Genomic DNA, 19,388 nt, shown 5'->3' on the forward strand with positions numbered 1-19,388 from the left:
TCTTCGAGTATGAATTACTTATTAATAAATGCAAAGCATTAATCTTTTAGATAATTGCAACTATTATCTTAATCACATGGTAATTAATATTGTATTTAATGTATTCGCTGCATGGTACTTAAAAGTCTTGTAATATTTTTTCTTATTTATTGATCTTTTATAGGTATTTCGTGTAATAAATATAATCTTTGAAAAGTATATTGAATTATTTCTCATCGATTAAATCATTTAGGCAGATATGTGTGTTCTGAATTTTGGCCGTGACACGGTTGTGACCGCAGCGCGGGGAGACAAAACGTTAATTGAGTCCAAAATCAATTAAACTCTAAATTGTAATGGGGAGTGTGAGTGAATAATTTACATAGAATTATGAGCCACTATCACATATTGATTTAGGTTTGAGCTTAACCATATTTAATACATACACAACTAGACGCGTCTTTATTAGGGGATACATTAAAATACATTAGCCAATAAATTCCCTCGTTTTCTTCAAAAGGTCGAGTAAATTGCGCGCATAATGAGTAATAAAATTACACGTTTTGGAGTGACTATTGCAATCGCTCTGATATATTTAGTGGCGAAACCACTTTATAAGATATAGAGAGTATCGATGATATTTATTTCGACGTGCGGGGGTTTGAATTCCCATGTACGGATTCGTCTCTATTATGGAAATTACAGCCCCCGTGCAAATGACGTACCAAATGGCTTACAAAACGAGACGGCTGTATTGAGTAGAGATCTAATTGCTACCGGTTGGGAATTAGTCATCGTAACATCAAACCGTTTCTATTGATCTCGGTCTCTCCTAATTAAAAGGTCCTAATTAGTAATTATATCTTTGGGCGGTAGTTTATGAAATTAAATATCTTTCGTGTGTCACACGTATTTAGTTGTAAATGTAATCCTCCTCACAAATTCCCACTTAATAAGAGCGTATTCAATTTAAAAAGAAAGAATTGAGCAGCCACATCTGGCATTAAATGAGCGACGAGAACTTTAACAATAATCATTAACTGCGTTCGTTGGTAACAGCAGCGACGATTTGTATTTTTTCTGTCTTTCTTTGAAGGCAATAATTAACTAATTAATTCCAGTCAGCGTGTAACCGAGAAACCTTTGCAAATCACAGTACATTAATCCTCGGTAACATAGTAGCTACACGATGCGAATCTATTCAGGCGCGTTTTAGACTTTAAGAGAGCACCATTCGTGTAATTGCATTCGGTATTCCATGCGAAAAACTGAAATAATTTTGTTTTCAACAGAAATACATGAAAGCATAAATAGATTTTTAATTAATTAAGAAAACACCATTTTGAAAATTTACACCTCAAAGGTACAACCAGAAAGAAAGCTTTATATATGTTAATAAAAAATGTTCATTTAATAGTTAATAAGTGAATTTGAATAAAATTACAATTTCACTGATTGTCGAAATATTAGAATACTATATACATAATTAATACCACATAATTGAACATTGCTATTATTATATTACAATGTTATCTTTCAAAATTATTCGTGAAATTAGCGTACAACCTACGTTTTTAATATATGTATGTATTACAATTTTAATTTCAATTATAAAGAAAACAAAATGTTGCTTTCATGAATCAAGTATCTTTTCTTTTTCAAAATATATTATTATTTATTAGACATACAATTACACTTATATAAATTGCAATTTGTTGCAAAAAAATGTTATTGCAAATTACAGGCAAATTACTGTTGAATAATCTAATAATTATATTTATTTACCTTCCAATAGCAATAATTAAATAAAAATATAAACGTACTTTAATTTTATTAGCAATGTTTCCGATTTAACAGAACATAAAAGCTTCGTAACGATTTTCATACATATACATCGTGCGCTTATTCTTTCTTATTATTCTAGTCTACAATTTTTCGTGTCATCAACCTGACTCGTAACGTAAAATTTCGATCAATCATTCTTGCAGCTAATTAATATACGTCACGTCAATAGTTTTGCAATGGTAACCACCGAAACAAATGGATGCAAATTAATACGGGAAGTGACAATGCGGGCGCGGCTTTCGCACGTCATTGTCGCTCGCCTCGCACATACGCCGGGGCTGTAGCCGCGATAAGGACGCGTGATAATGACAATAACATCTGTTAAGGAACAATGTTATCAACAGGAAACTATCTCGGCAGAACGCATGCTCTTTGTGCAAAAATGGAATTACTCCGTCGCGACCAAAGAAGAGCCCGAGGGAGAGAGGGTGACGCAGAATTAGCCGCTTCCAACAAGGCACGAGAGATTATTAGATTCGCGATGCTGCCTGCACAGATGCTGCAAAGTTACGGAGGTCTCTCTTATTCGTATCCGCGACGAAAAACAGGGTCGCGCGTCAAACGCGCGGGATATTAACCTTTGTACACGCGCGTATACCTCTGCACGGCATTTTATATATAATTTTTATCTCTTAAATGAGTATCGTAATGTAAAGAAAAAAATAACTTTGAATAATATGTTAAATAATATTATGTTTTATAATATTTTTAATATAATATTATTATACGTTTATTTATAGCCACTGCATAAAAAAAAAACAGGTGTGTTATACGCATGTACAAGCTTTTTTCAGTAAATGATACGACACGCAGCATAAAAATCAGTAACGTCGCTGTGAATATTAAATGGTAATCACGATGAAAAATATATTTACGCTGCTCTTCGCTTCTCTTCCGCCGCAGTTAATTATTTTTCAGATTTATGTGTAAAAACAGAGGTGTATATTTTTGAGTTTTTCTAGTTTGTACGGTAACGTGATTGCAGATACCGCAAATAAGTTACGCCTCCACCAGCACGGAACTCTCGGACAAAGGCCGGTTCGAGTACTTCAGCAGGGTGGTGCCGCCGGATAATTTTCAGGCGCAGGCAATCGTCGAGGTGATCCATCTGCTTGGATGGAAATATGTTTCCACGGTTGCTGTAGAAGGCGAATACGGTGAGAAGGTAAGTGTAGCTGAATTTGCGAGAGGTAATACGAAATGTAAGAATGATCGTTGTTGACGTTTACTTGCAAAAGGAACGTTTCAAACTGTCCCTCATCGATTTTGACGAGCTTTGAATATGTTGTACAGTAGCGGAAAATAACAGACACGTATTTTTTTATTGGCTTCGAAGTATGTTAGAAATTAAAGCAATCCCTCGAAATAAATTCTACAGGTATATTTGATTACAAATGAATGAAAAAAAATGTTTTAGACAAAAAGGTTACAATATTAAATGGTAACCACATAGGTATTATATATAGGTATTTATATATTTTAACATACTTCCACCCTTTAATGCTATTTTTGCAAAAATATAACATTAAAAAATCTAAATACATGATTAGGGGAGATCGGGGCAAAGTCGTCACCGGGGCGGAATCGTCATTGTAATTATCTCGAAATCTGTATGTTGTGTGAACTCGCCATTAATACTGTAAACGCGACTTATGGTACCCACGTGACCAACGGAGTTTAGTGAAGTTATGTGCCATGTTGTGATTCTTATCGAGACAAACGTGTTTTCGGAGGTCAAAAGTTAAATTTTTTGCGTGTCCAAAATTTGTAATATCTTAAATATTATTGTGTCTCCGAATCTCAAAGTAAGTGATTCTAAAGAGTAATGCATGCTGAACACGAATCCAGTAAAGTTTTTTTATTTTCATTGATTTCTAATATTTTATGAGCGACCAAATTTGAAACTTGTGTCCGGGGCGAAGTCGTCACCAAGCCATATCATGGAGGCTTCGGGCAAAAATCAAAGTCAAAGAAGTAGCAGTGGTCGGATTCCGGCGAGGACTTGGATAATATATGTGCTGTGTGTGCTCAGAGATGACAGAATAGAGCTACGAGAAACGTGCGAGCGTAGGGCACATAAGTGTGTGCGCTTTTCTTGTAATTATTTTCCGCCATTGTGTTTTTAATTAATGTTTTTATTTTTCTATTAAAAAATAATTAATAAAATGTATCCTATCATTTTTTATGATCGGAATTATGAATTTTTAATTAAAAATTCAGTCTGAGAATGGAGTGACGACTCCACCCCGGCAATTTTGACATTTCAATTTTTGCACTTTTGTCGTTTTATCACACTATACCAGTTGAACAAAGCGACGTAGACCAAAAACTTCCGTATAAATTTTGTAGTCAAGGGTTCACTCTTTACAACGATATACCACATTTTACTAAAATTATTTGTTTTGTTGTTAAAAATCGGCACCAAAAAAATAGTGACGACTTTGCCCCGGTCTTCCCTACTTTTTTTATATACTTGACGGTTTCAGAGATATTCACTCGACAATCAAATATATGGAATTTCTCTCGAGGGGTTGTTTCAACCCCTAAACATGCTTCGAAGCCAATAAAAAGAGTACGTGTCTGTTATTTTTCGTTACTCTACAACGTATCCGAAACCCATCAAACGTTTGAAACTGTCTTTCACTTCTCTTGTTAGATTCAATTATACGCACATTTTCCGTCTCAAAAAAATATATCCCATAACAACAGAAAAATGTATCCAATAACAGCAGAATATGGTATTTTTTGTAAAAACGTCATACAATTTTTTCATTACTGCATTTCGCAAAAATATTTAGCAAAAAAATTATATTGATTAGGTATGTAATTATGTATGGAAATAATATAAAAATGTTTTTACATCGATTATTATTAATGATTTTATTAAATTTTTTACATGCATATTTGTACGTATCTGTTATACATATATTTCTTTTGAGGGATTATAATTGAATAGGTATTGCAATAACCACACGCACAGTAAATCCTTCACGTACGTATTTTACATGTTTCAAATTACGATTAAATTACCAAAATTCGGAATTTCCAGTTATTGCAATGTCATTTTTTGATTATTAAATATAGTTCTACTAAATCATGCTTTGACACAAATTATGTTTAAAATCTGTTATTATATCACTAATTGATAAAAATGAGATATTCACGTATAATATAACATTTAATTGCATTCTTTTGTAAAATTGCGACGTACAATAACGTTAATGCTACGTTAAAAATAACAGTTATTATAACAATGATAATTATGATAAGAGATTGTTATGTACGACCGCGTTAACAAGCGAAGATGAAACTAATTGCGCTATCAAGCGAGAAAACTTGATGTTAAAACGCTATCCGCCGCTTAAATTAGGCGATTAGTATGCGGCGGAGATTCCGCGTGAAGAGATTTACCGGAGTAATCCAATCTTACAAAAATTGCAGAAAGCAAAACTTTTTTTGGTCAGTATCCACGCTTCTTGAATTTTTCGTTCCTTAATTGCAAACTTTGTGGAAAAAATTAGTTAGGATCTATAAGATCTTAGCTAGAAAGATAAAGGAAAAAAAATGAAGGTCTAAAAATACGAGGGTCTTATTTTATTATTTTTCCATAAACATAAATTGATACTTAAAAAATTAAAGACGTGGGAAGTAAAATTTTCTGAATTTAATATATTGAAAAGCAAAAACCTAAAAGTACAGATTTTTAGATTTTTTACACCAGATAATTTTAAATGTTCAAATTTGTTTTTAATTAATCGCCAATTATTAGTGGTATATTTTATTACGAGTTTGAATAGACGCGTTTCTCCTAGTAATTGAAATTCCAATATTGTTCGATATTATTACCACATAATGAACGAATGAGCAAATATAATAATTCAAGGGGGGTGCGATAACTCGTTAACCAGCAATATACCCATAATTTCTCCTGCGTTGAGGAACGCCACACAAAAATATATATATTTATATTCGCCGCGAACATTGATCGAGGTACGATTTTATGGCCCAATTATGCTAGTGAAATAGCCACCTTATGACGATTATGCTCGCGACAATGGTGTCTTCCGTGTCTCGGAACGTAGAAATTTGCCGACACGACGTTTGTGAATTTCCGCTCTTACGCTGCGCGCGCGCGCTCTCGGAATGACTCCAGACGGTATGATAGTAATTGCATTCTGAGCAATTAAACCGGTATCAGTGATCAGCCTAATTAATCATTATCAGGTATCATAATAGCTCGGCAATTACTTCAGCGTGAGTTAGTTCACTATGTTGATCTCGTTTTCGAAATATCGAAGCTGCATAATTGTCAATCTATGAATGTGAAGTAAATTACACAGTAAATTAACTGACGTATTAACAGGCTATTTTACATAAAAGGATATATTTGTCTATATTTTAAACAATATACTATGTCGTTAAAATAGATATACCGAAGAAAGGGACTTCAATTTTGGCGAAATTCGCGGTTGTGTCAAGTATATAAGTACAGGAAAAATTAAAGTTTATAATATAACGAAATAAATAATTAAAATTTATAATAATCAGTAATGAATGCGCGGCTTTTTCGAAAATTTGAAAAAAATACATGAAACCGCTAAAACACAAAATACGATAGTGGTCAAGGAGATAATGAGACGCCTACATTTCCTTCTGGCTTTTAAGCTGAAATTTATGAGTCGTTTCTTTCGCTAAATGTTGGGCGCACAGCACAGCTGCGGCTGTTGCAAATGCGGTGCATATTTAAACGAGCATAAGCTCGCGTAAAACGATTACACCGAATATAGCTTCGTTAATGTCCTTACACCGACGCGGGATATAAAGTGCATAAGACGATTTATCGCAAATTAAAGAACGAGAAGTGCGGCGCGTATCATACAAATTGGATCTGAAAAAGATCGGGATTAGAGAAAACTTTTTGCAACAATCGCGTGTTCTATTTCCAATTAAAATTTATTTTGCAATTAATAATAAGACTAATTATTAATTGAAAAAATATTTTGTTATTAAATTAAAGAAATTGTCCAGAAATAAAATCGTTCGTAATTTTAGGCCATCAGAGACGCAAAATCGTTCTTAGACGCAAATACATATAATGTGGCTCGTAATACACCGGAGATGTCTAAAAAGAGATCGGAATCGCGTATAGAAATAGAAAGAAATAAGGTCAAGTGCGACCAATTGTTGAGGAAAGCGAGCTTTGTTAAGAAAATCGGCCGATAAGACAACATCTTGTCATAACAACTCGGTATTATTTCCCGAATAATTATATCGTTTATCTTTTTCTCTCTTTGTCAATCTTTTTCTTTATATTACGCCAAATAAACCCGCAATGAGAATCAGATTGCATCTTTACATCAATATTTTTTAATTTTCTATCACATTTCCTCGCTTGACTTCTTTCTACTTTTTTAAATTTTTCTTCTCTTGCGACATTGAGATTAATTTTCACCGGTTCATAAAAACATTAATTAGATCTTTTTGCTTAACTTCGCAATTAATTTGCCCGTAATTTTATTTTATTGCACGCACATTGAGATATATACTGTAAAGTTTCATTTTTTTGAGCTACTAAAAATAAAACGGTTTTTGCGAACTCGGAAAATTTACGCCAACACTTTTCGCATAACTGAGTACAGCAAAGTTGATTGTACTTGAATGTATTGTAACTGATTAAGAAGACTTAACTTTAATACAATTGTAACCTTTTATTTCACAGCAGGTGTCGGGTAGTCTCACCAATTTCCGCTTTCTTAGCTAATCACTCTTACGATAAACGATAAAAGAAAGTCTTAATCTTATAGAAAATTAGTTCCTGGTCATTGTCAAAGAAATAAGAGCTTTGCAGGCTCATTTATTACAATGACATCGAATAACAGTAGACAGAAATTTGTAAATAAATAAGATACATTGGAAAATTAATGATTGTTCTAAGATTTACAGTTGTTATTTAATATTTTTTATAAAAATTAAAATATTTAATAAAGTTAAAAAATTAAATAAAGAGACAATTTTCTTGAATTTTTCTTTAAAGAAACTTCTGCAATAGACACGTATAACTAAATTTGTATTAATTTGTGAAAAAGATAAATTTAAATAATCAAAAATTTAATTGATTGTATTAAGGAAAAAAAATTGTAGGTTAATGCAATATTATAATTAAAAGTTAAATAAGATTTAAATATAAAATAAAGTATAAGAACTAAATGTAAGAACTATAAGCTAATATTTTCAAAACATATTATTAAAAAAGTACAAAAGGTAGTGATTCCGCATTCAGTCGATTTGGATAATCAGGATTCATGTAATCAACGTACTTTCAATCAAGGTACTGCATTTATTACCATGGAATATTAAAATCCACGATTCGGAATCGTGGAAATGTCGAGAATTATTGAACGGTATAATTATTGTAGCGCGGGTACGGATATTGCGAGGATGATTTTTCATCCGGCGCACCGTAATAAATTGTGACAATTTTTATTACGCCGTGAAACAGACGCCGATAACACCTGCGGTTGCAGTTCGGTGCGTCCCACATCTTTCTTCGGTCGTCTTTTCTTGTTTCCACCCACCACGTATACACAGCGGAAATATATCACGAAACATAGGCGCTATCGCGAAGACAGACGAGCCCAGATCGACGTATCTATTTTGCGTGTATATACCATTCGGCGAGAAATGTGCGAGACAGGCAGAGCTCATCCTGGGTGATTGTCGCGTCGTATCTCGACGCTTCGACAATTGTACATTGGCAACTGCACGGATAGATTATGTCGATAGAGGAAATTTATAATGTTAACCGTGTTAAGTCCAACTAACTAAACCTCTCAATTCTCAATACGATATAACAAAATTTATTTGAATTGTTCGAAATCTAATTTAAGACTGTCAATAATTCAATATCGAATTGTCCCAAATCTCACAGAACTGCACTGCAAATTCTTTTGAATTTAAATTGAATCAGATTTTATTCAAGATTTACATTTGAAATTGATACAATATTTGTTTACTTAGCATAAAATGTAAAAAAAATGAATAAACTGCGAAATAAACTTCTCTTGTAAAAATGTAAAAGACTCTCTGAGAGTGCAGAAACTTACCGCTGCCTTACATTTTCTTCATGCACCACGAACAACAGCCTGCTACTTAATGGCCGCGATATCTCATGCAAATTTCGTGGATTTATCGTCAATGATAAATGAGTATGTAAATATATGAGCCGGTAGATGCGCCTCAGACATCGTATTTTTCGCCTGTATTCCAATTGTTTGGCAAGAAAACAGACTCGCACGTATACTATCGCTAAAATTCGATTTCTCATCGGATGGACGGGCAATTTATTTGCGGCTGAAACTCTATTTTCAGGGCATCGCCAGTTTCATTGCCCTCTCGTCGGAGTACAACATCTGTGTCGCAGTCAGCGAGAAGATCCTGAGAAACGCCAAGACTGAGGACTTTGATAGAATAATTGAACGGCTGAGCTCGAAGCACAACGCCAGGGGAGTCATAATATTCGTCGACGAGGATAACATAAGGTGAGGGATTTAATCTCGAGTACGCCTTCGTTGTATTTAAATAAGGTCGTCTCTACATAAAATATATGATGTGAGGAAAAAGCGCGCGATTGTTGAAATCTGCGTCGCATGAAAAATGCGGAGTGCTCGCGCTTTATTTATTTTCTTTTTTCGCATACACAGCAGAAAAATGGAATTACTGGACTGCGAGAGGAATGATTTTTTTTTACTTTTTCTACCGTTGCGTTCTATATTGGGAGAAACGTTCTCAAACATCGAACAAATTATAGTTTTTGTGTAACTTATTTTTACTATATAACGTTCCCGCTGTACTCGTTAAATTAAGGAAACGCGTATCCGACGCAAAAATTGAGAAAATAAAAATATTGAAACGTGTATAATTTTAACGTAAAAACGTATTTTTAATATATATATTTAAATTAAAAAATGCAATCTTTTATTAAAAATGCAAACTGCGTTTGACGGTACATTAAAAAACTGTGTTTCACAAAAGCAAGGAAATTGTGGACATGAAGTAAGGAATATTAAACAATAATAAGTAAAACAAGACCGATGTAGTATACAATTAGAGATATTGCCATTTAAGGTCCGTGCTGGATCTTGGTGGTCTAATAATAATATTCTGCGAATTTTGTATATTTTAATCTTGAAAGGCTCAAATGATTAAAAATGAAACATATATAAAGAACGGCATAATGTATATTTTTTTTAAATTCAGTAAACTGATTTTTTATCGATCTTTAAAGCACAGCTCTTTATTGTCAGTAAATCCACACATTCAAATCGATAATCGATTTTCCTTTTTGATGCTAATAATTGCTAATATTGTTTATATACGTCGCCTGTAAAAAGATGTTTTTCCTACTATTAACCGGTTATTGCGATAAATATCACCAATACCTCAATGGTCGAATTGGTAAAGGAATTGGAAAGGAAAACTCAGGTTTAAAGATCTGGCTGGGAGATAAATATTTTTCGCAATAAATTCTTTACAGTAATTTAAGAAGAATGTTTATTAGCGTCATAAAGTTAAATCGAGTATCGATTTAAATATGTGGATTTACTGTTTCAACAAAAAGCTGTGTTTTAAAGACCGACAAAAAATCGGCGCGCAGTTACTGAGTTAAAAAAAAGTATACAAAATTTATAGAATATTATTATATTAAGCTACCAAGATCCAGCCCGGTCCTTAAATGTCAATTTCTTTAATTGATGTAATAATATATAAAGAATGTATAAAGAATAGTAATTTAAACTATTATTTTTGAAACAATTAATATCACATTTTATGATCGATTTAACCTCAATCATGCATATTTGAACAGCCACAACGCAGTCGAGCAGCGAAATTTGCCCCAAATTCCTATGTCAAAATCTGGTACATAATGACGTAATATTGGCGGATAACGTGGGACGTGTAATTTCCGATTATCCTAAGATCTAATGCGATATCGGTAGAAACAATATTGAATTAGGAAGTCGGCAGCCGTAATTAGGAACGGGCCGCTCGAACGCACATGCGTTCGCCGCGTTTGTATATGTTCTAAGCTATATAATTACGACTATAATTAAATATCATGGTGACGACGAAACGTCGCATTACGGCAACGAGCTTTATTCAACTTTGCGTAATCAACGTAGGAAAACAACTGTGCGAACGGACGGGTGTCGAAACAAAAGGTAAAAAGGATTTTAGAATTCTGCGCTACGTGTAGGAACTTTTACGATCCAGCGAAAGAGGGACATTCTCTCTCTACCATTCCAACGCGATTTAATATTATTCTCTTTCCATATATAATCATTATCAGATTAAACAGATTTTTGTTTTTCTAGAATGATGTTTCTCAAAATAAAATTGTCGAATGAAACTTTGAGATAAAAATCTAACACTCGGATCTGCGTGTTCAGAGACTGAAGCGTTGGATTTTTGAAAACGGTCGTGCATTTCAACGACGACAGTTAAAAGCGAATCGGGGCGTAACCGAGCGGACGAGATAAGAGGACGGCGATTAATCTCGCGTTCTATAAAGTCGATACTATAGCTTTTAAAGCTAGACAGAAGATGAACGAAGGCGAGCGTACGACCAATTCGCTCGCACTGGTAATTCAAAATTCTGGCTATACAATTTGATTGAAAAGAGGAACACACGGACGTCGTCGTAGCTAAATAATCTATTAAAGTCAGTGCGGTAAAATCGACGTTAAAATCGTGGTGATAATAATGGCTATGATTTGTTACTGGGGTTTTTTTTTACATTTTCATCAATAGTTTTTTTTTCCTTCCTAAAAGTTATAAGTAAAACGTATCATTTTAAAACACAAATTTTCATAAAAAATTTGATAATGTTAACAATAAAAGTATATGATCGTTACTATATTTATATACAATTTTTTTAATACACATTATTTTATAAAATTCCTTCTATAAACTCGATTCAAGTGATTAATGCATGATTAATTATTTTCTGCGTGATGCGAGCAATTTTGTAACATTTTTAAATAAAATTACGCATTTACTGAATTAAACGGTTTGATCGTTTGGAATATGTAGTACGTTTATTGCCAGGCTATATTTAAGTAAATATCGACTTTATCTCAATATTTTCAGGGAAGCTTTTTAATGCAGTCAAAAAAAAAACATGAGATCCAAAAACATTTTGTTTATATTATTTTCCTGAACATAATGATAATCACTCTACGTTTTGCGTCAGTCTCACACACATCATACAGATGAGAGGCCTTTGGCTGATTGTTAGAATCTTTTTTTATCACATTGACCACTTATGTAAGTTTCAATCTTTCATTCATTTTTATTTATATTTTGCCTCTGGTTAGTCATTTTGTTTTTTTTTGTATTTCATATAGTGACCAATGAATCGGTTTACACATCACATTTGACTTATTTTAAACATGGAACTTCAATTTCGCGCTTTTACCAACGACGAAAATTTTTATAACTTTTTATTGATTGTGACTTATAATTTTTTTTTATAACCACACTGTTAATCACCGTTAACATTTGACTTCCATATTTAAGATTGACCATCAGTCATTGTTTCTCAATCTCTGTTTCGACATAATGCGTTTGACAAATTAATTTAATTATGACTTTTATGACTTTAATTTTATGTTTCTACGTAATTTTTCCTTATTCCTCTTAAGGCTCCTGATCCCTGAGCCGAGAACTCTGCGTTGACGGTGGCGCCGCGCCGTACCGTCGCGGCAGAAATAAGAACTCTCTCCTCTCACTCTCTCCAATGGAGAATTCTGTCTTGTGACATGTTGACAACCTTATTTTAAGTTGCGGTATATTTCTTTATTATTCGCTCTGTACTTGTGCTCTAACGTTTAACGTATTCGTGAAACTCGTAAAATTGACCGTATGGTAAGATTTGCAAGAAATATATATGCGGAAGGAACATTCACCACTCCTTTTGATAGTCGTCAAACGGCTTGTTTTCCATATGTTTAGGCTTCGTTTTATGGCTGTTTGTTTATTGTCGAGGGAAAAGGATAGTATCCGGTCAATTTTTGAAGTGTGCTGAAACGATCTGTCGTGATTTTTTATTGAAATGTCTTTTTATTTCGGAAAATACCGCAACTTAAAATTAAGTGTTTTCCTCGCCTCGATAGTAAGAATCCAATATGGCCGCGGTGACTACCCAGGAGCCTTAATGTAATATTGATTTAACTCAGAACGAAAACTAAGTAAGTTAATGGAACGTAAACGATTGTTATTTTTATTTAATAAATTTTATATTTAAACCAACATCTATTTTTGCTTTTGCTTGAAAAATGGCTGTGTAATTCATAATTTAGCTTTAGTATTATCAAGCGTATGTGTTTTATTTTTATTGTTAAGTAAATATCGTTAATCTTTTACTAAAATCCATTTTAGTGACCCTCTTTCAATTAATGATTACCAAAGCGATGAAATAAAATAAACGAATGTAAAATTAATCGTCGGACGACATCAACGAAAAACCACATTGTTAATCATTCATACGGTAATAGCGACGCGAATGCGTGCCATGATATATTCGCGCACACGCACGTCCATCGCATTTCATTCGCAATCCCTTATAAGCTATCGTTCAAATCCCGCTGGAAAATCATTCATTATGGAGACAACTGTGACCTAAAGCAGCACGCAATTGCAAATTTTGATTATAATTACACCGTCACGTCGTTGCGGCGCTTAACACACGCAAACTGAAAATCTATTTTAATCAATTATTAAGCGACAATGATGACGAACGCAATTATTACGATTCGCGACGTTATACAGAAATTTCATTAAGAAATGTCACAGTAGGTATTCTTGCATTTCTATCATAGTACTTCATTACAGAAAAGCATTCTTTCATTATATTGCATTTCCCAACATACCATACCATACCTCTTTAATTCTTTTATCGTCGGTATATATTTGGTTAATTGAGCCATTGAGTAGACTGATGTCAGTCATACATGTACATCAGAAATAAAAAAATGTTGTTAAGTCCTTAATGCACACACACACACACACACACACACACACACACACACACACACAATTTAGAAAAATCTAGCTAAAATTCTATTTTATCATAATTCTTTTTCTGCAGTCGTGAAAAAAAGTTGAAAACAAGCTCCTGCTGTAAAAGTGTTTTATATCATGCCAGTAATTAAATATTACACTCGTAAAATTAAGCATTATAAATACATTAAAAGTATTTTTAAAATGTATTATAAATAAATATTATTTATTATTACTCACTTATATGTCGAGACTATAACGAATCATCATAAAGCTAAAGAAAATTTAGCAGAAATATGATGTTTCTCTTCCGTGTCCGTCGGAATGCACGTCGTGTTTCAATTTTTTTTTCCTCGGAAAGTCCTCGGTTTTCCTTTCCGATCTATTTGATTATAAGATGTATCCTAACATAAAATGTTATTCGAAAGTTTCTCGCAATGTTGAAAATGGTTGCCGCGCGCGCGGTGACCAAGTTCTCGACGATACCGAATGGCTTGCAATGTCGAGCAAATATTGGAAAGTAAGCAAAACGTGAGAGAAACCGTGCCTCGAAGAGTCGAAAACTAAACATAAGTTCGTCCCAACTGTGTGCGACTGCGATCGGACTTTTGCGTGACGTATTTTTACTGGAACAATAAGCAGACTGCTCGATTCAGTTGCTTTAACTATAAGTGACAAGAGAGGAAACGTAGAGGAAAAAAATCACGTAATCAACACAATATTACGCGTCAAAAACTTCCATTATTATCTATCAAGTTTATTAGTCTAGTAAAAAAAAATTTCCCTTTACAAGCCCAAAGCTTTAGGTATTAGATCGAGTTTCGTATTCGAGTTAGTATTTAAAAAATATAGTACATTGCACTCGTAACTTACTGCAGAATTATTGCAATTAAATATTGCTTCTTTTATTATCTAATCGTTTCAAACCATGTATTTCAAAATAAATTTTTTTATCTAGTTGCAAATAAAACAGCCAGTTCTGTGTAGAATCTCGTAGTATTAATTTAAAAATATAGTTGTAATTAGATTTACACTAAAAAATTTATTTTCATTTGTTTATGTCAAATTTCTACAACGTAAAACAATAATAAAAGTGTAAAATCGTTATAATTTGTTGAAATTAAAACCATTTTAAAACTTGTTTTAAACAAAAATGTTAAAATACTTATATATTTGCTATATGCAAAAGTGCCCACCGCACTTGGTCTAGCAGTGACAAGTTTTTTACGAGAGTCGTTCAAGTCAAACCGGAACTTTTAAGAGTATGAAATAACAGAATGCATTTATAGAAGTAAAAACTACATTTATTTTTCGATACGTACAGTCCCCGAGTCCCCTGCGACATTTATGCACTTATGCCCCAGCGTTTCATTAATGCATGGATACCAGTAGTAGCATAAAAAGATTTGTCTGTACGCCGCCGGAGATCGAACAATGTGTTTTACCTCGTCGTCAGTTCTGAAATGCTGGTCTCCCAAGCAGTTTTTTAAAGGTCTGAAAAGATGAAAATCGCTCCGGAGCGAGGTCTAGACTATAAGGAGGACGAGGCAATGTCTTCCAGCCAAATTCCAATAATGTGCGAGTAGTGCGATGGACAGTATGATGTACGGCCATCAGGGCTTACACCTGAGTAAAGTGACCATATTTTGGAAATTTTTTTCTCGGGAAATAATTGCTTTATTTAAAAACTTTTTTTTCTGTTAAAAAGAGCATGTATTCTAGTACGTTTGTGAATTTTTTAATTAAAATTTATTAACAATAAATATTGTTTATTGGCATCAGCGTAAGCCCCGTTTTTTTGCGGTGTTCACCACTTTGGGTTGTCACGTCATCTGGTACAAAAATATGCATTAAATTCCCAATTAGTTATATACAAGACAGTTAGCTACGAGCCAAAAAAAATTAAAAAAAAAAATTCGAAAAATGGCGGTTGTTTGAAATTTGAAGTCGATTTTTGACCTATTTTTTCCAGTTACCAATGCATTTTTTAAACATTTGTAACAAAAAATTTATAAAAGTTTGATCGTAGCTAATTAAACAAAGCATTCAAGAATATCGTGTCCAAATTTCAAAAAGATCTATCGATCCGTTCTCGAGATATCGTGAACACCGTTTTTAAAAACCATGTTTCGAGAAAAACGCGTTTAAAGTTTGAGAAGAGATTTGGATATCATTAATTGTTTATAATGCTATAACTTGAAAACAACTCGTCTTACGAAAAAAATGCAAAAGACAAAAAAGTTTTATGTTGATTCGAAAATATTAGTAATAATTAAAAAAATTTTTTTTGTTAATTAACAATAAAATTGTTTAAAAAAAATTATTTTTTATAATTTTATTTTTAGTCGGCGATTCCGGGGCCATATAAAAGTCTTTCGATGACGACTTGAGGAGAGGCTTCTCGAAGGACACGAAGTCCTGAGAGGAGAGAGCTATCTCGCGATACCGGCGAAAAAGGCGCGATACCGCTACGCTCCGCTCCGCCCCGCTTCAGTAAAACTTCCGTAACTTCTACAATTCTTCGAATTTCTTAATAATATTTTAACACAATATTTTTGAAACTATATATTTTCAAGAAATGCAATAAAAAGAAAATCGATTTTTTCAAAATTCTACTCAGGTGTAAGCCCTTAAATCGTTTGCACCATTTAAATGCTTTACCACGGCTAATTGCCTCATCATCGTACTTGAAGTTTTCTGTAAATATCCGTCGGTTTCACGCCTTTATTCACAAGAAACTTTATAATAATTCACTGTTTCGTATATGCGTTAACACTGTTGTCCGCCATTTTGCATAACTGATTATTAATTAATACGAGAGAAGTGCGCCGCATACACTAAATGTGAATTTTACCACCAAATGGTACAAATAAACATTTTTTTGGGGCGACGACCAAACTATGTAATCACTGAATTTTTGGCTTTGCGCTGCAATATCTCCGCTCATAGCGCATGTAGGACAAAAATAAAGACAGTTTTATTATATATTTTCTCCATCAACTTTTTATCGAGCCTACTCAGAATCCAATCAATTCAGCCGTTACAACGATACGATAAGTCGCGTGCAGTCTCAACTAGCTGTGTCGCGCGAAAAGATATACCGGTCTTCCTGCTCTTTCGCTCACGCGTACACTTGGCACGAGACATCACCGTGTCTCTTGATGCATAATACAAACACGTAATGCAAACACGTAATGCAATAAAATTTTTCGCTGCATATCTTAAGCAATATATGTATAATACTATTATAGCGGAATCTCTGGAAATTCTCCAGAAACTTGCAACTTTTTGTCACTCGATATAGTTTCACTCTTTGCGTCCATAAAGATAAATTATGACAATCGTCTCGTTCATAAACCTAATTTAATGCTTCTTGGCGACGCACCAATAGTCTTTGAATTTATTGGCAATGAAAGGTTTAGAGATTTTCTCGTCTCTAACAGAATTTTTATTTTTGGATTTAACTGCAAAGGCGCTTACGTCCGAGACTTTAAAGAAACTTTAATATAATGTAATAATATTCAATATAAGTATTACATTTTTAACATAATATTTTCAAAATAAATATATCGACTTTAAAAACAACTTCTATAAAGCAAAGAGAAAACTTGAAATGATATATCTATAATATGTATATAAAACTTTATTTTTACAAACGGTAAAACTATTTGTATTTATTCCTTGTTAAAGCTGACAAATACCGTGATATTTAAATTTTGCATCGTATATTTTATGCCATCGTTTCTCTATATAACGAGAACGAAAAACGCGGAGTTACGGGTTAACGAGTTACTCCCGCGGTGAAATAATAATCCGGCTTCCGTTTCGGTTTCTAATCAATCATACATATATAACCATATTACGCGACGTCTATTATCAAACTTTATCAGCTCTATTTTCGTTATTCGGAACATTGCACGTTATCTATATGCACATATTGTTTCATATTGCGAACACCTAGTTAAAATAATGTGAAAAAATAAATTAATTTATTATATATATGTCGCAAAGATTTTGTGCAATTCATTATTTTGCAAAATCCCTATAAAATCCATAAAAAACTAGGATATTGTAAATAAGTTTATATTTATATTTATAAATCTATTAGATTTATATTTATATCAATAATTTTTTTTTATTCCACAATATCCCAGTTTTTGTAGATTTCTTTAGAGATTTTGCACAAAAAAACAAATTACACGAAATTTCTGCGACATATATACAGTATACATATAAATATTGATTGATAACACTGCTAATTACTTTTATTATTATTATGATCAACAGGTTATATGAATTTATTCTACTTATGGTTTTGTTATATTATTTTACTTATTCTTTCATAAGTTTTTGTATTTGTTCTTTTATATTATTTCTTTCCCTCTCCCTCCCCCTCCTTTCTCTCTTTTTCTCTAAAAAAAAAGGAAATTACTATTCTAGAATATAACAAACATCTATTTTACCTATACTAACACCTGTCATAATTTTTTATTTTTATTTAAAGGTATTTTTCTTTTTTCCAATCTCGACACCATTATTAATCTCCGCGGGACTTTCCTGAGCTTTTCACGCGACGATTGTCTCGCGAAATTTTCTGATGTTTTTAATATCTGGAAGAAAAACTCAGTGTCTCGCGTTGTGCGGTCTTATATACGCTTTGAGAAAGCTGCAGCGCGCTTTATTTTTTCGCCGTAAGAAGAAATAAATGCAAAAACAGCCTGATATTCATCGTGCAATCCCTGGTCGCTTTGAACTACACAAAGAAACCAGCGCCGAATTAAATGTCGAGTAGCTGCGACGGGCAGTTGCAAGAATGCATTTCTCACCCGCGTCGATAACAGGAAAATAATGGAGGTTTTGCTGCTTGTACGATATGCAAGAAACACTTACGATAAAACATACCAAGCTCTTGCAGTTGATATAGAAACTGTAGCAAGATAAGCTAACGTTCATCAAAAAGGAATAAAACAGAGTGGAGATTAAAAAGGAAAAAATAAAGACGTATATTATTTCTGTACACTCATTATACATATAATAATTATAGAAAATTCATTTCTATAAAAAATTAATAAAGGAAAGTTTCCTATTAGATATCGAGTTCATTTTGTGTGACCGGAAGTCTATGATGGGCAGAATTTAAAAATAATGTAATGAATTTAATGAATGTTATAAATGAATGTAATGAATTTTCCACTAAATAGATTTTATCCCAAGGGCAATAAGTCCATGGTGGAATCAACAGATGAGACCTATATTAGTTTAGCAGAAAATCCCGCTATCTCATACTCTAGGAACCTATCTCATAATAGAAGACTCCTCTGTGTACTCTAAACATCTGTAGAAAGAAATTAGTTTTATATTCTTCTTGAAAAAGACATTTCCCTCGAAGAGGGAATCGTTATGGATTTGATAATTCAGTTTACCTATTTCTTTTTACACGCGTAATCGTGCAGAGTAGATTTAAGGTTGTATGACCCCTTAGAAGAAAAAATGCCAAATTCTTCAAA

The 19,388-nt window shown here is 33.0% G+C and overlaps 1 protein-coding gene across 1 annotated transcript in view; it reads left to right on the forward strand.

The window, feature by feature from the left end:
* Positions 1 to 19,388, forward strand: part of LOC112459897 (metabotropic glutamate receptor 8-like) — a 122,305-nt gene that overhangs the window by 92,102 nt on the left and 10,815 nt on the right. The window contains exons 5-6 of the mRNA XM_025024259.1: positions 2,810 to 2,989; positions 9,193 to 9,362. Coding sequence (XP_024880027.1) covers positions 2,810 to 2,989; positions 9,193 to 9,362 — 350 coding nt within the window. The remainder of the gene's footprint in view (positions 1 to 2,809; positions 2,990 to 9,192; positions 9,363 to 19,388) is intronic.

Source organism: Temnothorax curvispinosus, unplaced genomic scaffold (genome assembly GCF_003070985.1).
Source record: "Temnothorax curvispinosus isolate PA1 unplaced genomic scaffold, ASM307098v1 QBEX01010211.1, whole genome shotgun sequence".
In the NCBI taxonomy this organism is placed as follows: Eukaryota; Metazoa; Arthropoda; class Insecta; order Hymenoptera; family Formicidae; genus Temnothorax; species Temnothorax curvispinosus.